This window comes from Saccostrea cucullata, unplaced genomic scaffold, assembly GCF_032062105.1.
Source record: "Saccostrea cucullata isolate Sc308-1 unplaced genomic scaffold, CSIRO_AGI_Scuc_v1 ctg175, whole genome shotgun sequence".
Classification (NCBI taxonomy): domain Eukaryota; kingdom Metazoa; phylum Mollusca; class Bivalvia; order Ostreida; family Ostreidae; genus Saccostrea; species Saccostrea cuccullata.
The window spans coordinates 165,964-191,398 of record NW_026934326.1 but is presented as its reverse complement, the minus strand read 5'-3'; the positions used below and the strand labels follow the sequence as shown (position 1 = coordinate 191,398).

The window sequence follows — 25,435 nt, the reverse complement described above, 5'->3', positions numbered from 1 at the left end:
GCGCTTCGAAAACCTGTACTGTTGGGAAGGATTAAAGAACGCTTTGCACACTCAGATTTTAAGCAACTATGGCAGCCTACGACCGAGATTTGGAACGGATAAAGCGAATGCTAAAAGCACCCGCTCCTCACCGAAAATTTTTACTTTGTCAAGTTGGGGTGACTGCAATAGTAATCTATTTCTGGTACAGTTTCAATGAAGGTAAGTATTTCAGAGTAGATGTAATCGATCACCTTTGCGAGAAGTGTAGCATCCTCGCGCTCTGCATACTACCATCTTCTTCTTCCTGTGAAGTGAAGGGCCGCTGCTGCGGCATTTTCTCACCATAGGCTACAGTATATAGGTTGCACAACAGTATTAAATTCTGCTATATAATATATATTCTTACCAAAAATGCGCAATTTTGAGTAGGTGTAAATTAATTCGAAACAAACTTCTGAGAAGTTTCCTTTTCAGATCTTGTAAAACCATTCTTTTAGTTTATGAAGATTTTAGCACCAAAAAATACATAGCCATCCAGCAAGGCACGCAAGTTTGTTTCAGTTGAAGTCAAGGGTTACCAGTCAAAGCGCCCCCAAATAAAAACGTCATAATTTTAGATGTCAAAGCGCCCCCTTTTTGGTCAAAATATTTTTATAGAAAAAATACCGCCCCCAAATATTGGTCCATTTTAGTCAAAGCGCCCCCTGATTTTGGTCAAAGCGCCCCTAACATATTTTTAGAGAAAAAATACCGCCCCCAAATATTGGTCAAAGCTCCCCCTGATTTTGGTCAAAGTGCCCCCTAATATATTTTTATAGAAAAAATACCGCCCCCAAATATTGGTCAAAGCGTCCCCTGATTTTAGTCAAAGCGCCCCCTGATTTTGGTCAAAGCGCCCCTAACATATTTTCATAGAATAAATACCGCCCCCAAATATTGGTCAAAGCGTCCCCTGATTTTAGTCAAAGTGTCCCCTGGTTTTGGTCAAAGCGCCCCCTATATATTTTTACAGGAAAAAAAAAACGTTTACAAGTATAAGTTGTTTTTCATGAAAGCACCCCCTTATAGAAATTTTTCATAACTGCCAAACAATGATAATATTATAAATACAAAACAGTTTTATTCCGTACCATGTTTGTAAAAATATATTAGGGGGCGTCTTGACCAAAATCAGGGGACGCTTTGACCATTGCTTGGGGACGGTTCCTAGACAATTTTTTTTCTAAGAAAAAAATGTAAGGGGGCGCTTTGACCAAATCAAGGGGCGCTTTGACTAAAATCAGGGGACGCTTTGACCAATATTTTGGCGGCGGTTTTGTAACACCATTTTACTGTAAAATTCTACAAGGGGCGCTTTGACCAAATTCAGGGGACATTTTGACCAAAATCAGGGGACGCTTTGACCAATATTTGGGGGCGGTTTTGTGACATCATTTTACTGTTAAATTCTATAAGGGGCGCTTTGACCAAAATCAGGGGACATTTTGACCAAAATCATGGGACGCTTTGACCGGGACGGTTTTATTAGGGGGCGCTTTGACTGGATTTCGAAGTCAAGCAGATGTTTGAAAATCTAGTCCATGGCCTGATCACTCCCCACTCTAATGACAGTATATAGAAAAATCAACACGTTCTAAATTTCAATAAATCTGGTCAATACAGGAAGTTTACATGTTGTTTTTCATCTCATAAAAAAATTCAGCTCCAGTGTTGTATCAAAATGCCCGAATCGGAAGAGGAGATTCCGGGATTATTTTGCGTCAGACATGATTTGTCGTGAACCCAAGTGAAATATTGTTATGACACCTATAGATACCATAGATACAGCTACAGCACTACCACAGTCTCTTGATTTAAGCAGCTATATTTCTTTATTTAGCTACCTGTATGCAGTTTTCACAAAAAAAATATATTTGTAAGAAATATACAAAAAGTCACAATATTTTGACTATAAACAGGTCCAGTCCAAAGACTATTTCTACCTACGTAGCTATGCTACATAGGTACCGCCGTACCGGTACTTAAACCTACCCAAAGTAGCTATTATTAACTACTTTTTGTTTTATCTACATTTTGTGGCCAAATGACTGAGCGGCGCAACATGGTGAATACCATATTTTGATAGTCACACTAATGATGAATACAACAAAATTTTGACCAAAAAATGATTACTTCCTGAATCGGAAATTTTACATTAGTTTCTATGCAAATTGGTAATATACGAGGTAATCATTTTTTGGCCAAATTTTTGTCATATCCATCATCAGTGTGACTGTATCAAGAAATTTATTGCTCACCATGTTGCGCCATTCCTGCGTTTGGCCAACAAATGCAAGTAAAACAGAAAGTAGGTAAAAATAGCTACTTTGGGTAGGTTTAAATACCTACATAGCTATTAATAGCTTCGAGGTAGAAACAGTCTTTGGATTGGACCTGATATATTCATGCATATGTGTGTATTTCTTAATATTCTTATGTCAATGGAAAAAAAGTCATACTGTACAAGATAACTCAGTTGGGACAAATGTAGGAGCAGATATTGATTGATTTTATTTTTCAAGGCTTTACTCCCTGGTTTCTGAGAAAGATTCCAGTGTTGCATGTTGGATCAGATGTTAGCCCTTTGGTCTACTTTCCACATGCAAATGAAGACGGAAACAATATTGAATGGGCCAGACATGTGAATAGTAAACAGGCATTGCAGGATGCCATTGCAGGTAGATTATTTTTAGTCACCTTTAAGTTGTACCAAAACAAGTATATCTCAAAGATGTAATGACTTCCATATGTAGCAGCCCTCTTCTATTCCGTACAATTGATGTTAAGAGAAAATCACCCTTCTTTATGTTACAGCTTTTTGACACTGTCTGTATTTTTGTCTTACAGCCCCACCAGGTGACATAGACATGATTCAGGGGGACGTTTTGCTGAAGGGACAGGACACTGACCACCAGTCCCTCACTCCATTGATGGGCCGCCTAGCGGACAGTAAAAATGATCTGACTCTTGATCTTTGGCTACAGGAGATTATTCAAGCTTATCACAAAGGAATCAAAATCTCATTCCAGTCCAATGATGCAGTGGAGATAACTCTGCAGAAGTTAAAGGATTTTAAGAGAGGGGTAATTTATAAATACTTGTGTCACTGAGAGAATAAGTGGAAATTTATTGAATGAAAAAGAAAATGAATGACTTAAATCTATTTGAAAAATTCTTTTTACACATAAGCCTGACTGTTGTTTATTTGTTTGCAGCTTTTGAGGCCAGTTTGGCTACATGCCGACATACTGCAAGGACCTCATGGCTCCAAACCAAGAGTTGACATGATTAGATATTTCAAACATGTGAAGCGATTGTTCCCAGAATGCACCATGTCCCTGGGGTGGACAACTGGAACCCATACTGATCTCAGTTTAAGTGGATACTCATGGGACAGTGTTCTGGACATGTATCACGCTATCATGGATGCAGAACTGGAACAGCCTATCGTCATCTCCGTCAGGTCCTCACTGATTCGAAACTCGGTCCCTCAGATAAAATGGCTAACAGATAACACCAAGGCTAGTGTGTTTATATGGCAGGAAGAAGGGGAGAGAACTGCAGCCGAGGATCTGATGCACATTGCTTACAGGTTTGCTCCAGAGAAATCTTATTGGGATATTCATGATAAAAATCTAAAGGCTTACCTCAAGAAGAACAGAAACAAGTCTAGTCCTAAACTCAGCCCTTATGCCAAACAAAGAGACACTGTTCTTTTCCGTCCCGAGGCTTGGTTGAAGATGGGTCTATACATGGAACATCACTCTGTGTTACCCAGTGAGGAAGCCTTGGTTTTACAGAGCCGTGCTGTGTATGTAATCACCAAGACAAAGTATAGAGCATCTAAACTGACCTCCCTCAATGGTCGTGTCCAGTTCTTAAACAGGAAAAATCGAGATGTTGTTCCTAACGAGACAGGACTGAGTATTTTTATTCGTTCCACTGCGTACACAGACTTTGAAAACATAAATGGTATACAGTGTTTTCTTGGATTGGACGGTCAGATGAAGATTCAGTCTAGTCACATAAATACAGAATTCCAGAAGAGTATGAGATTTACCCCGGGGACATCGAATTGTTTCCGGTTCTCTGTGGTGGACACGGGGACCGCCATCGTCTTCCAGGTGATGATTCTACATGACTGCCATACACTGGAGAGCGTGATGCCAATGAATGCCGTGAAGGCAGAGCTCAAGCTGGACGTCCCACGGACAATCGGAAATGAAATGAACCCGTTTATTGTGAAGTTAGAGGATAGCAACCGTGTGGCAGTTTTTGATGAACTCCATGTTAAACATGGTGACTACTTATAACATATGTTGACATGATATAGATGACTAGTCAGGTTTTCCTGTAATTTACAAAAGCTACATGTATTTAAAGAGATGTTTCTTTTTCTGTATCCAAACAGAGCCATGAAATCAACTGGATCCAACACAGTTCAGAAAGCCCCAATGAGATAAATCAATGTATTTTTTCTAATAACACATAAATGGTTTAACTTTCATGCCAACAGACATCTTGTCAAAGTCAAGGTTGTGTGTTATTGTTCCTCTTCACTAGTGAACAATATCAATATCAAAAACTTTGGCATCGTGAAGATCAGGCCAATAAAACCATGGTTTCTCATTCAAAACCTTGATGGAGCCAATTGTACATAAAGGTTGTGACACCAATGAACTTTGACATTCCATTCCTCTTCCTACATTCCACATGCCTGAATCTATTTCTAGTTTAACTAGGTCATATCATAAAAATTGTTCTTCCATTCCATTTAAATGTACCACTTCACAGAGTTATTGCCCTTTCATTTACTCATTACACCTGTGTGTAATCAAGAGTGCTAGAATTTTCATTTGTCTTTGTATGTGTGTATTTTGTAATCATTATCATTTACCTTTAACTTAAATTTACCTATTCAGACTATTCTAGTTGTAAAAAGTTAATAATATAGGGCTTCTTTTTTAGCTCTACTGGTCAGAGACCAGAAAAGCTTATGCGATAATAAGGTGTTTGCTTTCCATTCGTCAGTCTATCTGTAAACAATATTTTCAAAGTCCTACTCCTATTACAGTTTTGGTCTAATAATCTAAAGTAGCTTGACAAATAAGTACACTCCACTAAGCTACAGAATTCTATATTTTGATGTTGCTGTGGTCACTAAAAATAGAATTTAAAAAATACTTTCAAACTTTATATTATTTTTTGAATTTGAAGAATGATGGTGTCTTAAAGTAGAAATTTCTGTAAAATTCTTTTAAAGGGCTATTCCTGCAGTTTTAGCCTAATTGCGTCTTTCCATAAAAAAGAGAATGAATCAAGGATCATTTCTATTTACAGCTGTTGCAAAGTTTCAAGTCCAACTGCTACTGTTCTATTCCTTTGTTATATAAATACAAACCAGAAGAGCTACAGTCTAGACAGAGACTTCTGGTTATTTGCTTGCTGTTTTGATGGCCTGTTGTATTTTCCAAGTTTTTTTTTTTCAATTATAATTTTCAAAGGTTAGTGATTGAGTATGTTGATTGTTTCAGAATAATTTATTTTTAATAGTTGTACATCAGTGTTTAGTACTTGATAAGAAGAATATTTCAATGAATTGTGATACAATATTTGTTCTAAAGCAACATATCATGTAAATCTTGATTTTTATTACATGTACTGTTTATTATATATCCTATCGTATGAATCCAGGAGAGGAACTGTGTGTGATTATAGAGAATATGATTATTTATTACATGTATCTACAATATTTATGTAGTTCTGGGAACCTACAGATTGCGACATAATTGATATTTTACATGTGTATTTTTTAAGCAGTTTTTTTGTGATGTTTGATAAACGATTTGTTTACTGTTAATATAACTTCAGACACATCTATTTTGATGAAATAAATGATTTATAACACATATGCTGTGTTTTTCATGCTGTGGTTTATGTTTTAAAAATAATGGGATTAAAACTGGCTGTTTCAATTCAGATTATGTTTGGTACTTATAATATTTATTTGTACATTTAAATTCTAACCTTGAAGCATGGCATTCAGTTGAGTGACAATACAATGTGTAAACATGATTTGTAAAAGGAATTTATCCACCATATTTACTTAGTCACTGGTCAGTCTAATCAGCCATCACCGGTGTAGGTGGACTTACCTGGTATACTTCACAGTAGTAGTGACAAAAAATAACTGTACTTATTATGCTAAAGAAACAGCGGTTGCACAGGTCAGTGCAGTATACAAACACAAATACATGTAACTGCAAAAAATGTAAACAAAGGTAATGCAAGATATCCGTCATGAACATGTGTCGCCATTCCACACCAACACCCTTGACAAGTCACAGCAGGTGTAACAAATGCTAAGGGTATAACCCGGTGCTATCATAGATAATATTATAAACAAGAGGCCCAGGGGCCACAGCGCTCACCTGAGCACATCGGCTAGGAAAAAGCACATATCAGATCAGAACTGAAAGTTTACTGAGGTGGGGGGGGGGGGGGCTTGAAGTCACCCACCCCCCCCCCCCCCCCCGGGTTCATGGTTTGAACAAACTAGAATCTACACTACCTGAGGATGATTCCATATAAATATCACTAATCATGGATTTGAAGTACTTGAAAAGAAGATTTTAAAAGGTATCCCTATATATCCCTATGTAAAACTTGGGTCGGCCATTTTGGCCCCACCCTTGCCCCGGGGGTCATGATTTGAACAAACTTGAATCTACACTACCTGAGGATGATTCCACATGAGTTTCATCTTTCCTGGCCCAGTGTTTCTTGAGAAGAAGATTTTTAATGATTTTTCATATATATTCCTATGTAAAACTTTGATCTGCCACTTTGGCCCCACCGTAGCCCCAGGGGTTATGATTTGAACAAATTTGAGTCTACACTACAAGAGGATAATTTTACCTGAGTTTTATCTTTTCTGGCCCTGTGGTTCTTGAGAGGAAGATTTTTAAAGATTTTTCATATATATATATATATATCCCTATGTAAAACTTGGGTCGGCCATTTTTGGCCCCACCCTAGCCCCGGGGGTCATGATTTGAACAAACTTGAATTTACACTACCTGAGGATAATTCCAAATGAGTTTTATCTTTCCTGGTCCAGTGGTTCTTGAGAAGAAGATTTTTAAAGATTTTTAGCTCACCTGAGCCAAAGGCTCAAGTGAGCTTTTCTGATCACATTTTGTCCGTCGTCCATCCGTCTGTCTAGCTGTCTAGCTGTCCGTCTGTCTGTCCGTCTGTAAACTTTTCACATTTTCGACTTCTTCTCAAGAACCACTGGGCCAATTTTGACCAAACTTGGTACAAAGCATCCTTGGGTAAAGGGGAATTTAAATTGTTAAAATGAAGGGCCAAGTCCCCTCACAAGGGTAGATAATCAAGAAAAGACAAAAATAGGGTTGGGTCATTAAAAAATCTTCTTCTCAAGAACCACTGGGCCAGAAAGGCTGAAAGATATGTGGAAGCATCCTGGGGTAGTGTATATTCTAAATTGTTAAAATCATGACCCCGGGGATAGGGCGGGGTCACAATGGAGAATGAAAGTTTTACACAGTAATAAAAAATGAAAAATCTTTGAAAGTCTTCTTCTCAAGAACCACTGGGCCAGAAAAGCTGAAAGTTATGTGAAAGCATCCTGGGGTAGTGTAGATTCTAAATTGTTAAAATCATGACCCCCGGGGATAGGGCGGGGCCACAATGGGGAATCAAAGTCTTACATAGAAATATATATAAAAAATCTTTAAAAATCTTCTTCTCAAGAACCACTGGGCCAGAAAAGCTGAAACTTATGTGGAAGCATCCTGGGGTAGTGAAAATTCTAAATTGTCAGAATCATGACCCCCAGGGGTAGGGCGGGGCCACAATGGGGAATCAAAGTTTTACATAGAAATATATAGGAAAAATCTTTGAAAATTTCTTCTCAAGAACCACTGGGCCAGAAAAGCTGAAACCTATGTGGAAACATCCTGGGGTAGTGTAGATTCTAAATTATTCAAATCATGACCACCGGGGTTGGGCGGGGCCACAATGGAGAATCAAAGTTTTACATAGTAATAAAAAATGAAAAATTTTTGAAAGTCTTCTTCTCAAGAACCACTGGGCCAGAAAAGCTGAAAGTTATGTGGATGCATCCTGGGGTAGTGTAGATTCTAAATTGTTCTAATCATGACCCCTGGGGTAGGGCGGGGTCACAATGGGGAATCAAAGTTTTACAATGTTGAATCAAAGCATCCTATGGTAGTGTAGATTTCAAATTGTTTAAATTATGATCATTTGGGTAGGGTGGGGTCACAATATGTATTACAAGGGGAAATCTGGTAAAGAACGGAATGGTCAAAGCTTATCAGGTGAGCGATGTGGTCCATGGGCCTCTTGTTCCTATATATTCCTATGTAAAACTTGGGTCGGCCATTTTGGCTCCACCCTAGCCCCGGGGGTCATGATTTGAACAAACTTGAATCTACACTGCATGTGGATGATTCCACATGAGTTTCATCTTTCCTGGACCAGTGGTTCAAAAAGATTTTTAAAGATTTTTCCTATATATTCCTATGTAAAACTTTTATCGGCCATTTTGGCCCCGCCCTAACCCTTGGGGTCATGATTTGAGCAAACTTGAATCTACACTAACTGAGGATGATTCCACTTTAGCTTAATCTTCCCTGGCCCAGTGGTTCTTGAGAAGAAGAATTTTTAATAATGCCATTAATTTTTCTCTAATTCATAATTATCTCCCCTTGGAAAAGGGCGTGGCCCTTCCTTTGAACAAACTTAAATCCCCTTTACCCAAGGATACTTTGTAGCAAGTTTGGTTGAAATTGGCCCAGTGATTCTTGAGAAGAAGATGAAAATGTAAAAAGTTTACGACGACAACGACGACGACAACGACAGACAACGAACAAATTTTGATCAGAAAAGCTCACTTGAGCCTTCGGCTCAGGTGAGCTAAAAATGATGTATGCCCATTTATGAGTCATGTTCAGCTTTCATTGTCCAAAGCAACTGCTATTTAAGTGTTGAGTCCTGTCATGTACATAATGTAGTACATGTTATCTGTACTTCTTGGTCGAAATTTTCAATGCAACCAAGATTCAACAACTGACAAAGTTTTATGATATTAAACATTCCTATAATAAGCAATATTTAGATATAGCTATGAAATTCTAAATGTAGATCAGTGATCTACTTTTTAGTGGAATTCCAAGGACCAAAGATGCATAAACTCTTTGGCTCAGAAGTGCTAAAAATGACGAAATTATAGTTTTTTTTTAATTTAATGGAAAATGAGAACAGTGTTACAATTTGAACCGAGTGATAGTACATGTATATTTTTCATTCTGTCCTTCTATGAAACCTCTAACTACAATTCATAGTTTCACCTCAAACAAAAAATAAAATGTATACTTAAATTTCTTACATAATCTTATATGTATTTCAATGTAGTTTTTAAGGATTTTGATTTCATAATTTAACATGCACACATTGATATGTATTGAAATCCTTTCACATATATAATATTTCAGCAATAATACTGTTGGTGTGTCACTGTTTAAGCACTTTATATTATATTATCAACAATGATTTGCACAGTCTTGTGAATTTAACAGAAAATCATAAAATATCATCACAAAGGGTTTGTTAAAAACGGCAATAAATGAGAGTACAAAAATCAATGGTACAAAAACAGGATTGAATAAATTAGATATTGCCCTGATATACAACTTGACTACAGAGAGATCCTAAAACCTTAACAAGTACAAATTACTCATAAAATCTCAACAGACATAAATCACATCATAAAATCTTGACATTTCTAAAATCACATCTACTGATCAACAGTTGGTATGGTCACATGATCAAATTATAAGGTGATGATTGGTGGATGAATAGTCACATGGTCTCTCTGAATAATGCAATGTTATCTGAGTAAAAGTCTCTTCGCTGATGGTGATTCTGACATCTTGTTTCTTCACAGCTTAGACTTAGTTCTATTCTGGAATTCTCTCAGTTTCATGGCTAGTCCCATATTTCCCTGGATTTTTAGTTTTCCTTGGAAGAATGCCTACAAATTGAGACAATAATGTGATTTAAATGTTTTCATGATCTTCTTTATTTGACAAGGAAAGGTATTGAAAATTACTTACAACAGTATGATACAGCCAGGCATAAATAAAAAATCTTGACTAGGCAATAAAAAGATGTTAAGGAGAACATCCTGACCTAAATAAAGCCCTGTGAGTTTTGTCTGTGTCTGTAGAGGGACCTACCTGTTGAGGATTGAGTTTTCCTGTCATTAGGTTAACCATATCATCATCTGTCATTATAATCGTCACGTCACCTTTGGCTAAAAATAAACCAACATAAACTCATCAGCTTCCAATAACATTTTACTACATGTAAATTATACTACGGTATAAAAAGAATATATTAAACAGATCCACTCTTGATTTTCTTTCCCATATTGACACTTACGATCGGCTCCAAACTTGACTGATCCACTGCCATTCTTGGCATCCACAACCCATACACCCTCCTTTCCACCAGAACCTTTCACTTTAAAACAGAAAATTCCTTTCATCTTCTTCACCCAGGCTTGGCCATCCTAGTTACAATACAAAAACTTAATCAAATCTTAGGATCTCTATAACAAAGAATTAATCAAATCTCATGAACTCTAAATTTGTCTAAGTTTACTTCAGGTGAGTTCTGCCACAAATTTTTCATACCTTGTCCAGATTTTCTTTGATTTCATCGAAGATGACTCGACATTTGAAGTCCTTCTCAGCCGAGCTGCTGGCAGGAGCTGCCTGGATTTGTCTCCCCATTCTACAAAACATTACATATCTATTAGTAAAAGGTTACTTTCTTAAAACTAAAATTGTTACTAAAAAGATGTCTGTGTAACACTGTTGCTCCCTATGGCAGCTCAGTACCAAGGTAAAAGTCTTTCAAATATACGTAAAACTTCTAGATCATGGTAAATACCCATGAAATATGAAAGCCATAGCATCAACTTTCAAACTTATGGAGATGGTTAAAAGTTTTTGCAGACAAACAGAGGACAGACCAAAATATATGCGCTCAAATTATGAGGGCATAAATTGACACCTTCCTGAGAAGTTGTCATCTACATGTACACTGTACTTCTCTAAATAAAAGACTTCTTTTTTTATTATTGTGTGTGATAACCTGACCAAGAAGCCTCAAAGACAATACTTACTGAGCATTAGGAAATCCCAGTCTATAAATAGAAATGACCACAGCGCCCCCTAGTCCTAGATTGTGTTGTAGAGCCACCTTAGCTCCCTTGACTTGTCTTTTCCCAGCCATTCCACGCAGTTGCCAACAGAGCTCTGCACACTGAGCCAGACCTGGGGATAAAAATCACGTTAGTCAAATGGTATTATACAAGGATTATCAATATCTTCATAAGCCAAGTGTTTCCAATTTGCTTAACTCCCCACAAAACTTTGGCCTATTGTGCCATAAATGTTGAGATTTTTTCTTGAGATATGATTGGTTTATGGTCATTGTTCAACCAATCATTGAGAATGGTTTGGGAAATAGGAAACACACACACAAAATGATGAGCATAAGTAACATACCACTTTTATTTAATGTGCACATAATCTTGAATCTTTATTGCAGATATAGACTTGTACTCCCCAAAAACCAACATCGCTTGATACCTGCTTGTTTATATTCTTCAAATGTTTCAATGTTTTAAACATTTTTTTTTATTTCTGTCACTAATGCAAGCTGTACATATGGGTAAGATTGTGATATAAACAATATCAGGTTGAGACAGCATGAGTCAAAGGCTGTCTGAGGAGTGTAGTAGATGCTTAGCTTCTAAATGTACCACTTCAAAAAAAAAAAATTTAAATCGTATTCAGGAAGAAAATTATTACACTGCAGATAGTATTAAAGATTCTTGGTTTATTTTAATGAATTTAAAATATGTTAAGTTCACAAATGTCTCTTCTAATGGGAGGTAACCATGAAACTTAATCTGGCATTAATGGTCCAGTAATTACCAGTGGCACCCAGAGGATGGCCCTTGGAGATGAGTCCACCACTCGGGTTAATGACATACTTCCCACCGTACGTGTTGTTCCCAGAGTCAACCAAATCTTTAGCCTTCCCTGTTAAAACAAAACACTGTTAGTATTAGTATCTCTAAAACATGGCTCTCTGAGTCAACCAAAACTTTAGCCTTCCCTGTTAAAATAAAATACTGTCAGTATTTATATCTCTAAAACATGATCGTACACATTTCTCTGTTAAACTATGATTACATTTTCAATAGGAATGCAAGGAGTTTCCTGATAAGATCAATTAGCTCATCACAATTATTACGATATCTGAATCTTTTAATTTGGCTATAATCGTTCCATTTCCCTACAGCTGCGGGTACATTACCTTCTCCACACAGACCCAGCGCCTCGTATGTGATCAGCTCATTACATGAGAAACAGTCATGAAGTTCTATAACCTGCACTGCATCTCGACTCAAACCTAATCAAAACAATAACAAGTATAGACATCTTTCTTGTGAAAGCTTATTGTCCTTTCAGAAGTGTAAATTGATCAAGTAGACTCTGCATTTATCGGTAATTCATGTACACTTTTGATGAATCTAATGATTTTCTACTGGGTGTGACATGACCTTGTAAATCCCAACCGTAGACTTTTTTGGTAATGAATATTATATATATATCTCGTGCTAATAAAAAAATTACCTGTAATCTAAAACTATAGCAAGTTAGACCTTGAGATACAGGAATAATAATACCCCCCTCTTTTAGGGATCCCAACCACCTTTTCTTTGGATAAATGCATTCTAATCTCAATATATCTGACATCTTTGGATTCTCCGTTTTTTTGGTCCCATCAAGTTTTGATAACAAGATTGAACTGTATAAATTACAATCTTATAGTACAGTGTTTTACCTGCTTTCTCAAATGCCCTGTCAGCTGCAGCTTTAGCCATGTCATATCCAACCTAATAAACAATATAATAACAAACATTAAGAATAATCAATTTCATAATAATCAATAATAATAATAATAAACAAACTAGTTTATTAGATTTACATGTATATGTATACATATATACCTTATAAAGAAAACAAACTTGTGAATTACATTTACAGGAATATATACCTCACAGTGTCAAACATAACTGGCTATATGACAAATCATGTGAGGAAGATCTGACTTTCTGTACACAAAGATACGCCTATAAACGCTAACAGCATGTGCCTATAAATTCTGATATACATGAAGACAACCTGAGCAGCCCATTACCATTTTCATGCATGAGTTCTCCTTGAATGTGCTGGGGAAGTCAGTACCCATTTCCATGGCAACAATCTCAACAGCCTGGTTTTGTAGATTGTGTTTTTTGACAAATTCTTCACTGCAAAGAATGGCTGCCCCTGCTCCATCTGATGTTGGACTAAAAATTAAATAATGACATTAAAAATCTTCTGGTGTTAGACTTCAGCAATAAAATAAGCCTTCATAAATAATCTTGTGTTGAAACTCAACATAAAATATATACATTTGTGGTATCTCTCCACTATATAAACATACAGAAAGAAAATATCTTCAATTCTGTATGAAGTTTGTGCAAAGGTCAATACATGACCGAATCACACGGCGCAATAATATCTACCCGGTACATAAATTATAAAATGACCTGCTCTATTTGCTTTTCATGTATAAAAATGAATAAAATAAGCAAGTTAAATGATAATTATTTTATTTTAAATGTAAACAAGTATTTCATACAGGCTATCGACAACCTGTGTACATAGAGAAAGCAACCTTTGTTTACATTTTTCTTCACTTTTGTCAGCTGCACAGTCTCTAACGTTCATCCTTATTTTTTGGATAGACCTTTGGTTAAATTTTCATGATAAACTTTTATTTTATCTTTAAATTTTACTCACGATAAATGTGTAAATCTGTTGGAAAATATCTTTGCAATCATGCCATGAAGAACTGCCAAACACCTCGCGTTTTCAGTTCAATGTAAAGCTGCCCAGTGTCTCCGTGTTTATCAGTGTTTTACATGCCTTTAGTTACTGAGAATGTTTTTGATCAAATTGCAAATTAACTGGCCCGGACAAGTGTCTCAGTCCATCGGATCCATCCATCCCTTTCCAAAAATTCCTCCAACTTTTTATCATCAAACTTCGGACGTGTTTCTGGGGTTTTTCACGAATAAAATATTCCCAGACAACAATCTGTTCATTATTACTGATCACAAGGTAGCCTTTCACAAAATATTTCCTTCGAAATAGATTCCTTAGCCTAATGAATTTGAAGCGTAACCGCCATGAAAGCCGATTTACACCTTGCGTCATTTTTCAAAATCTACGACGGACGGTTAGTGCAATAATTTAAATTCGAAAATATTCTCTTCTCAAATGTATATATAAGAATAAATAACAAGTTTATAAACATTTTTTTTATATTGATATTTGTTCAGAATTTTTTATAAACTTGTTATTTATTTCTTAAATAATTGTTTCTCTTTATTCCGAAAATAAACAGAACATTTTTTTATTTGATATTGAATTTCTATTCAACTACGTAGCTTACCAACATTGTAATTTGGTGAGTGGATCGTGGATTTTGGGGGATGCCATGATTTGTTCCAGGGAATACTCATCTTGAAACTGAGAGTAGCTGTGAAAATTGATTGCATTAATAAGAAAAAATTTGTTACCCGGTAAATGAAATTTGATTGGATAATGCCTGAAGTTCAATGGAGTCATATGAACATTTTAGACGTTTATAAGGCATATTATCACTGGTTAATACTTACGGATTATTCGTGGAATGTTTGTGGTTTTTCCAGGCAATTTTGGCAAAATGTTCTGGTTTTGTTCCTAAGAGAACAAATTCCTATTTACTTTAAGTCAATGCATTGTCATTATATACATATATTTTAGTCATTTTACATTTAAATTTACTTTTCAATTCTTTTATTACCAAAAAATTAATTTTAAAATTTGGATTGTATATATTTCCCTCAAAGTGAGGTAATCTTTCCTGTATTTTTGTTATACATTGATTATCCTTTACCGTATTTCTGCATGTGTTCCTTGCCGGCGTTTCCAAACATCTGGGCCGTGACTGGGCCCCTCTCCAGACCGTGGGCATTCATCATCACCTCCATGTGTTTGTCCATTGGATTTGTTCTGTCAGTAAACTGAAACAAGTCACAAAATGCATGACTTATGACATTGACAGAAATCCCTTTTCTGAACACCTTTATAGAACTTATTTGTTCAATAACTATATAAAAATATTTACAAGAAAAGGCTTTTAATTTAAAAGTAAAAAAATCATGCAATTACTATATATTTTATTCCAAAAACTTGAATAAAAGCTGGTTGTAATATTAACCAATTAATTAATTGAATAAAGTGAAAGCAATCAAGAAACAATTTAATTAAACAGAGAGTAGAGTGCAAACAGCAGAAAAAGTACAATTTTTTTTATTTCTTATACCTACATGTAATTCATGCATAAAGATTATATGTGTATGAAAACATGAACAAATAATAAGTCAGCAAAAAAATAGCTTTTACATTAAATGCAAATCCAAGTTAAAATCAAGCCAGTTGTATCAATTAGTACATGTAATGTGATTGAGTTAAGAATAAAGAAATCAAAGCTAAAAGAAAACTGTTATTGTTAGATGTAGTAAACCATGCCACACATCTATTTATATCTTACAGTTGATCCTAATGAGCCGCGCTGCATCTTTTCGAATCCTAGGGCCATCACACAATCTGCCATGCCTGTAAAACAACACAACATTTTAAACGTTCCCAGTAATCTGTTACCTTCTTCTTCAGCGATCCTCTCTCCATCTTCTCAAAGCCGAGAGCCAACACGCAGTCAGCAAGCCCTAGAAATGGACATAACCAGAAGCCAACTTTTGAAGAAATGATCCAATTGTAACTCAAATTGAAAGTAAAAATTGCACTCAGCTTTTATTACGCCCCCCAAAAAAGGACTCATTTTTCCTCCATCTTCTTAAAAATTTGTCTGTTACTTATGGTTATAATAAGCCAACCAAATCACTGTTGCCTACTAGCCTTACCAACATATCATTTGGAAGATACATAATTTTCAGAAAACTTTTAATTTCATACATATACTGGGTGTGTAAAAGAATGATCACTTATCCCCACCCTCATAAATCCTGAGATCCACCCCTTCCCCCTCTGTACTTACCTCCCAGAATGAGGTTTCTTGCCATATATAGAGCAGTGGATCCAGTAGCACAAGCATTGTTTACCTGTTGATGATAACCAGAAACTGTAATTCATCTCAAACGAATAGGAAATTGTAAGATATCTTTTCTAACCATTTCTTTTAAATATCAAACTCTAATGTCAAATCTAAGTATGGAATTAAAGAGACAAACTCAAATTATATACTATTTACACGTAACATACAGGTATAAATGTAAGTGAAATTATAGCATTTCTAGATGTTAATATGATTTTTCCTTTACAGTAGTAGAAATGGCCTCCACTCACATTATAGATGGGAATTCCACTCATTCCAAGCTGATACAGCGCTCTCTGTCCACTTGTTGTGTCACCTGAGAATGCAACAGGATCAAATTATATTTCATCAGTCTACACATCCAAGAGGAAATTATGACAAATGCAGAAAGGAAGTTTTATTTTATTTTTCTTGTTCCAGTAAACTTGATTACATAAATGATATTACCGTAAACATATCCGACACAAGCCTGCTGCACCTCATCATAAGATATACCAGCATCCTCAAGGGCCTTTGTGCCTAGAGGAATGATAAAATTTTACAATACTTTCAGAAAGGATCATTACACAACCTTTTTCATGCATTATCAAACAAAGCTGATCAAATAAAAAACAAGTACAGAATGATAAATACATATAATCATGTTCAAGTTTATTTGAGATAAACTTTCACTCAGAGCTGTATTAGCAAACATATTGTAAATAATATGATCGAGTGTGTGCAACTCTTTGTTAGGGGTTATCACAATACTTATCTAACATTACTGTTGGACCTTCATAATTTACAATTCACTATCTAACACTATTAATGTCAATTCTGATAAAGCTGGCAGAGAACCGGGGTATATTAAACACTTTTTAAAATAAATACAAACCTGCTTCTTTCGCCATCTCTGGGTAGTCAAAGTCATCCCGCCGACCTGGCTTCTCAAACTGTACAAAAAGTTATTTTAATATAATATTGTAAACATAAATATTTCTAAATTGTAAATACCCACATATAATAAAATATAATTTTCTTGTACTATGCATGGACAAGTATGACATAAATAAACATTAACCTTTTCAAGTTGATTGTTCTAAAATTGTTTAAAAGCAAATAACACCCGGGTATATTTATAACCATCATTCAGTAAATGTTGATGCAAATTATTCCATGCTTAAAAATTTGTTAAATGTTATTTATGTTTCAATAATTAGCACAAAATACATAAAGACTTTTTATTTCATTCAAAAAAATAAACATTTTATTATGAACCAACTTGCGCCTTGAATAGCAGTAGATTTTTTCACGTTTGTCAAGTGACAGGTAACAAGTCCTATGACTGACAAGGGGACAAAGTCCACCTCCATCGATACTCAAATCAGAAAACTAATCATGGCTGAGAATACTGACAAAATGTCTGAAAATGCTTTCTCAAAATCATCTCATGATGCAGAAAACGATTTTACCTTTGTCATGCCTACCCCGACCACAAACACTCGTCTGCTTGGCGTCTTGCTGGAGGCTGCCATGTTGCTTGATCAACTACAGGAAGTGAAGAGGAGATAAAAGTCAAACTGCTATCCGGACGTCACTTTGTTGTGAACTCGATGCCCATGGGCCACATAGCTCATCTTAGTTAAAAAGAAACTATTTAAATAAAGGCAATGTGGACATCACACTCTAATAGACTCAACGATTTAGGGAACATAATCCAGGACTGAAAATCAAGTTTAATTAAATAACATATAATTTTCTGTGTAAGACTTTGTACCCCATAAAAAAAGAAACCAGCATAACCCATACTCCGGCATCCGAACAACATTCCTTCCTCACGACAGATTGCATTTGCAAATTACATCATTTTTCAACCAAAGAATTGGATACATATGTTTTAAATATTATCCTGCATCATAAACTTTTTTGTCAGTAGACTACCTTGTTCGTACAAAGAAAACGCTCTTGCAAATAGAATCAATTAGGAAAGATCAACCTCATATGCAACTGAGTTATTATGGCAATTGACGATTGAAAAATCATATTCATCACAAAATTAAACAAGAGGCCCAGGGGCCACAGCGCTCACCTGAGCACCGGCTAGGAAAAAGCACATATCAGATCAGAACTGAAAGTTTACTGATGTTGGAGAGGGGGGGGGGGCTTAAATTTTAACCCCCAAGGGGGTCATGATTTGAACAAACTAGAATCTACACTACCTGAGGATGATTCCATATAAATATCACTAATCATGGCTTTGAAGTACTTGAAAAGATTTTAAAAGATTTCCCTACATATTCCTATGAAAAACTGAGATCGACCATTTTGGCCCCACCCTTCCCCAGGGGGTCATGATTTGAACAAACTTGAATCTACACTACCTGAGGATGATTCCACATGAGTTTCATCTTTCCTGGCCCTTCTTGAGAAGAAGATTTTTAAAGATTTTTCCTATATACTAGTATTCCCATGTATAACTTTGATTGGCCATTATGGCCCCACCCTAGCCCTGGCAGTCATGATTTCAACAAATTTGAATCTACACTACCTGCGGATAATTACACACAAGTTTCATCTTTCCTGTCTCAATGGTTCTTGAGAAGAAGATTTTTAAAGATTTTTCCTATATATTCCTATGTAAAACTTTGATCAACCATTTTGGCCCCACCCTACCCCCGGTGGTCATGATTTAAACAAATTTGAATCTACACTATCTGAGGATAATTTCACTTGAGTTTTATCTTTCCTGTCTCAATGGTTCTTGAGAAGAAGATTTTTAAAGATTTTTCCTATATATTGCTATGTAAAACTTTGATCGGCCATTTTGGCCCCACCCTATTCCCGGGGGTCATGATTTGAACAAAATTGAATCTACACTACCTAAGGATGATTCCACATGAGTTTCATCTTTCCTGGCCCAGTGGTTCTTGAGAAAAAGATTTTTAAAGATTTTTTCTTATATATTCTTATGTAAAACTTTATTGGCCATTATGGCCCCACCCTTGCCCAGGGGATCACAATTTGAACAAATCTGAATCTACACTACCTGAGGATAATTTCACACGAGTTTCATCTTTCCTGTCTCAATGGTTCTTGAGAAGAAGATTTTTAAAGATTTTTCCTATATATTCCTATGTAAAACTTTGATCAACCATTTTGGCCCCACCCTACCCCCGGTGGTCATGATTTAAACAAATTTGAATCTACACTACTTGAGGATAATTTCACTTGAGTTTTATCTTTCCTGTCTCAATGGTTCTTGAGAAAAAGATTTTTAAAGATTTTTTCCTATATATTCCTATGTAAAACTTTGATCGGCCATTTTGGCCCCACCCTCCCCCCGGTGGTTATGATTTGAACAAATTTGAATCTACACTACCTGTGGATGATTCCACTTGAGTTTCATCCTTCCTGGCCCAGTGGTTCTTGAGAAGAAGATTTTTTAAAAATGCCATTAATTTTTCTCTAATTCATAATTATCTCCCCTTGGAAAAGGGTTTGGCCCTTCATTTGAACAAACTTGAATTCCCTTTACCCAAGAATACTTTGTGCCAAGTTTGGTTGAAATTGGCCCATTGGTTCTTGAGAAGAAGATGAAAATGTGAAAAGTTTACGACAACGACAACGCCAACGACGACAACGACAACGCCGACGACGACGACAGACAACGGACAAATTTTGATCAGAAAAGCTCACTTGAGCCTGTGGCTCAGGTGAGCTAAAAAAATTAATCTGTCCAAAGGACATGAATGCTCTGCCGAGTGTACATACAATTGGGACGAAACAGCAAAAATTAACAATGCATACTAGTATTAGTTAAAGATCGAAGTTTGATGAGAAGTTACTTGAAATTGAAATCTTAAGAAATGTATCAGAAGATATATTTTCAAATTATATATGAGTGCATACTCGCATAAAATATCTAAAATGCTTTCTTTAAAACTAAGCAAAATATACAAATTAAAGAAAGGGGATGTCAAAGACACAGAAAAGTGCATGAAGTTTTTGATGTAGTTGAATAGCTCTCGCTAATACTTATCACCATATTATGTTTGATAAAAATATCTTGAATGATTTCTTTAAAATTAAAATGAGCTAAACACTAATATTTAAGAAAGGTCGAGGTCAAAGAAAAGGTTAAGGTAAAAAAAAATGTTGAGCAGTTGAAAAAGCTTACATTGGACTGAAGTTTGAAAAAAATATATTGAATTGTTTATTCAAAACTTATCTATATACTAATTTAAGGAAAATGGGGTCAAGGTCAAATGAAAGGTCAAGGTCAAAATTTTATTTTGATGTAGTTAAAAAGCTTACATAATGATGTATCATCACATGAAGTTTGATTAAAATACACGTACTAATATATCTTGAATGGTACCTTTAGAACTACATGAGCTACTTTAAACACTTATTTACGAAAAGAGATATCAATGTCAAAGGAAAGGCAAAGGTTAAAAATGTTGATGTAGTTAAAACCTCTCACCAGTATGTTTCAATATTTGATGTTATGATGTTTGATTAAACTGTCTTGAATGGTATATTTAAAACTGAGCTAAACACTAAAAAGGGAACTCGGTTCCAGTGATATCAAGGTCAAAGGAAAGGCCAGGGGAAAAAATGTTGATGCTGTTGAATACCTTACATTAGCATTTTCAATATATGGCGTTACATTACACTAACTTGGATAGTTTCTTTGAAACTGAGCTTTGAACTGAGCTAAACGCAAAGCGGGACGGAAGGACAGACGGGCGGATGGACATGACAAACTCTATATGCCGAGGCAATATTCATGGCGGGCATAAATATTTAGAGTGCTTCATAATTAATTTAATAAATATTTTTATGCTCCCATAAACGAAGTTTCGGGGGTTTATAGTTTTTTTTTTGTGTGTGTCCGTCTGCCTGTCTGTCTGTTTGACAGCAAAAACTTTAACCTTGCCCATAACTTTTGATTTAGTGGAGCTATGGCTTTCATGTTTCACATGTGTATACTTGTGACAAGACCTTGCTTTAGGTACCACCAAATTTGACCTATTGACCTTGACCTTCAAGTTTGACCCACTTTTACACAAAAATTCCAAACTTTTACTTTGGTCATATCTTTTGAACAGTAGATAACAGGACTTCTATACTTCATACTGTATATGTATTCTTTGTGAAAAGACCTTTCATTGAGTACCAACAATCTTGACGTTTTGACCTTGACCTTGAAGATTTCCGTACTTATGAAAAAAAATTTAACCCTGGCAATAACTTTTGAAAAGTAAGGATTTGTGCTTTCATACTCCACATATGTAATCCTTGTGAGAAAACCTTTTATTGGATACCAAGAACTTTGACCTTGGAGTTTGACCTGCTTTTTAAAAGCAAACCTTGGCCATAACTTTTAAAGAGTTAGGGCTAGTGCATTCATACTTTATATATCTAATTCTTGTGACAAGACCTTTCTTTGGGTACCACCAAATTTGACCTTTTGACTTTGATTGGAGTTTGACCCACTTTTCAAAATTTGTAACTTCGGCCATAACTTTTGAGAGGTTAGGGCTAGGACTTCCATACTTTACCTATGTATATATGTACCTTGTATTCTTTGTGGCAAGGCCTTTCATTAGATACCTATAACCTTGACCTTAAGATCTTGACATTGGAGACTTTTGGAAAAAAATCTTTAACCTTGGCCATAACTTTTGAACGCTAAGAGCTAGTGTTCTCATACTTCACATATGTAATCCTTGTGAGAAGACCCTTCATTGAATACCAAAAACTTTGACCCTTTGACTTGAAACAAAACTTGATCATAACTTTTGAAGGGTTAGGGCAAGTGCTTTCATTATTTTCATATTTACTCCTTGTGCCAAGACCTTTCATTTGATAACAAGAATTATGACCCTTTGACCACGACCTTGGAGTTAGACTTACTTTTCAAAGTTGGTAACATTGGCTATAACTTTTGAAGGGTTAGAGCTAGGGCTTCCATACTTCACACATGTATTCTTTTTGGCAAGACCTATTGGATACCAATTACATTGACCATGGAGATTTCATTACTTATGAAAAAAAAACTTAACCTCGGTCTACTTTCATATATTTCACAATTGTATTTCCAGCGAGAGTACCCTACTTTGGATACCAATATGCATTTAAGAAGAGTTTAATCTTCGCTATGTTGTCATGCGGGGGCATCAGTGTTTCACAAACACATCTTGTTAAAAATAATTGTTTACCTTATTGGGGGGATTAAAGTACTAGTACGTAAGTGTTTGCTTCTTGTGGTTGCTTATTATGAATTTATATACATAGATTACTAGTATATAAAATATAAGCTTTATTAAAAAAATTATCACATATACAAGTTCAAATTGTAAACAAAACATTTTTTTATATTTAAATTACAGTGCAAACCTTTAATGGATTCCGAAACTTCAAAAACATTCTTACACACAAAGATATACACATAGCGGGTTCCAGTAAATGCACGTTGTATCAAGCCTCGTTCGCTACTCCTCACTATAATTGCTCAGTTGAAGGAGAAACCTCAGGAGTCATGAGAACTTAATAACATTGTATTCCAGAAGTGGTGTAAATCAGACGTGGATACTCAAAAATTCGAATAATCAGATTAAAATTCGTAGGAACTTTTGGAGAATTTGGAATCACATTTTTTTTTACCCAAATAAATAACTAATGACTTTTAAACTCTATGTACAACCATTCCCCATCATAAATTTATAAGTCCACGGGCATTGGCATATGATTGACAGCTTTTATTTCAATAAAAATGGAACTCGTAAATTTACTTACCTTTTCATTGGTCACTTGCAAAATTATTATGTTAGAACAGTATGACCGTACACAGTTAATTGTAAGTGCTCTGAAGTTAATATCAAAAATATGCTTGAGTTTCTGATTGCAAATACCTTTATGTGGTTTTGCATATGGTCCCGGCAATCTGTCGGAATTCCCATGTGAACCAATTGCGCACCGCTAAAAACAGACCTATTTTTGTATCGATATGAAGCAAAATGTATCCAAAATCTTGTATACGAGAATTAAGGAAACATTAAATTTTGTTATAACGTCAATTTGACATGAAGATATTGAACTTGAAATCAAGAGTCTGACACATCTGTGTCATACTTGGATATTCTACTATAAAAACCTAACAACAAATTCATCTCTATGATATACGTGCAGATGATCTCAACTTTTCAATCGTGACCTTTTAATGTAGTGGATTCGGTACGCTATGTAATGATCTTAAGATTCATTTCAAGCAATTTAGGTCTATGATTTCAAGCTAGGTCTCCAACAAGTCGGACGTTCTTTGTGAATTTGACTTAGACTTTTTAACTGAGTTTGAAGATTCTGACAATTTATTTTTGATCCAGGCACTCGACAAATATGAAATCCCAGATTCTGAAGCAAATATCAAGGAGTTTAACGATATAAAGTTTGGAGATTTTACCGTAACTTTCAAAATTTCGAAATGGATTTATCTTTTGAACGACTCGGAACTTTCAACCGTGTTTAATACATGTATTTTAATGTAGTTAGGCATAAAGGCTGAAAAATAGCTTAACATGTTCATTATTTGTAGTTATGAACTTGTGAAATAAAATCAATTTTTTTTCTCGTGACCTGATTTCCGCCTCCAGCAGTGATATATGAAGGGGCGTGGAAAGTATTATCGCATATATATGTGATATGGGATATATCACCACAGAAAGATCAAAGAAAATCACCGCAGATATGCGACAAGACATGCTCTGCGTATGAACAATTTCTTAAAAGAGGTAAGTTATTGACAAACGATTAAGTTAATTAACCAAGAATATCGACGTTAAAAGTATCGTTTGAAATCATCATTTCGCAAACTCTATATGGTCAAAACAATGACCTTGTCGGCAGATATACATGTACAATCTAGCCATTAGTGACATGCGGATTTGACCGGTCGGCAGGGGATGCTCACTCATTCGTGGCACCTAGCTAACCCCACCTCTGATGTTTCAGAGGTCCGTGTTTGCTCTACTCCTCATATTCTATCGTTTTATGGACTTTTGATCTTGAATATAGTACTGTTACAAATTAATTATCTCCACATGTTTCATTTTATACTTATTATAAATTGTTTGGCCATTGTTATACACATTGAAGTGTCTGCGGATTTTCCGCTATTTCCCAATCATGACAAGGAGCAAAAATACCCATTGATTTGCTGGATTTGGGTATACCTCATCTATTGGTACGTTCCAGAGATATTGCTATTATCTCCCTGGCTATTTGCTATCCCCTCTTCGAAGAAAAGAGAGCACATTGCTTTGCTGCTGTCGGTTGGTCCACCAGAAGTTTCCGTTCATTTTATTCTCAGAGACTGCATGCACATATTGAAATGAAATTTGGTACATGTACATAGATTCATCATAAGAATATATTAGTTAGTTTGTGTACGATCAGGCCACTTTGGACAGGGTTATGTCCCTTGAACTAGGAAAAAATTCCAATGTATTTAGTTTCCGTTCATTTTCTTTGCAGAGGTTAAATTGCTTACATTAAAATGAAATTTGGTATGCATATTTATCATAAGAATATGAAGGTCAAATTCTGTTTTGGGTACGATCGAGCCATTTTGGACAGAGTTATGCCTCTTGTCTTTAAAAAATTCCAATTATTTGCAGCAGAGATCTGTCTATTATATGTCTCTAGCTGTTTGCAGTTTCAGTTCATTTCCTCGGCAGATATTACACATACTGAAATGTAATTCGGTATATAGATCTCACTGTTTAATTTAAACTTTTCATGGCATTTAGTTTTTAATTTTTATGTCCAAAAAACCCTCACAAGTTTGGATAAATCAATGGTTTTTTCGGGATGTGTCTGTGGACCCCTACTTGGACCCCAAATCATCATGTTTGATGGAACGCTGTATAATGTAGATGTAGATGTAGATCATAAAATATCTATGTCAAGTTCTGTTTTGGGTACAATCATGCCATTTTTGATAGAGTTATGCCCCTTGGACTTGAAAAAAAATCCATTTACTTGGGGGAAAGGGCATAAAAAATACAAACATTTCCTGTTCAATATCATTTTAGGTCTAAAA

At 35.5% G+C, this 25,435-nt stretch overlaps 2 protein-coding genes across 3 annotated transcripts; one reads left to right on the top strand and one right to left on the bottom strand.

Annotated features, from left to right (window-relative positions):
* The first annotated feature begins 67 nt into the window (after positions 1-67).
* On the top strand, positions 68-5,930 carry LOC134240497 (uncharacterized). The gene is made up of 4 exons (XM_062722588.1): positions 68-201; positions 2,544-2,699; positions 2,869-3,104; positions 3,237-5,930. The coding sequence occupies exons 1-4, from the start codon at positions 69-71 to the stop codon at positions 4,332-4,334; spliced, it is 1,623 nt and encodes a 540-aa protein (XP_062578572.1). The 5' UTR covers position 68; the 3' UTR covers positions 4,335-5,930.
* A 3,923-nt stretch (positions 5,931-9,853) lies between these two features.
* On the bottom strand, positions 9,854-17,910 carry LOC134240496 (sterol carrier protein 2-like). Of its 2 annotated transcripts, none has more exons than XM_062722586.1 (18): positions 17,805-17,910; positions 17,228-17,285; positions 16,801-16,872; positions 16,605-16,669; positions 16,297-16,360; positions 15,903-15,967; positions 15,136-15,262; positions 14,876-14,939; positions 14,650-14,736; positions 13,348-13,498; positions 12,991-13,042; positions 12,460-12,555; positions 12,075-12,182; positions 11,258-11,408; positions 10,764-10,863; positions 10,510-10,639; positions 10,305-10,381; positions 9,854-10,099 (listed from the first exon to the last, which is right to left on the bottom strand). In XM_062722586.1, exons 1-18 carry the CDS (start codon positions 17,865-17,867, stop codon positions 10,007-10,009), a joined length of 1,623 nt encoding a protein of 540 aa, XP_062578570.1. In that variant the 5' UTR covers positions 17,868-17,910; the 3' UTR covers positions 9,854-10,006. The 2 variants fall into 2 exon arrangements, with proteins under 2 accessions (XP_062578570.1, XP_062578571.1); XM_062722587.1 differs by lacking the exon at positions 15,903-15,967 and adding an exon at positions 15,793-15,857.
* Between the last annotated feature and the right edge of the window lie 7,525 nt (positions 17,911-25,435).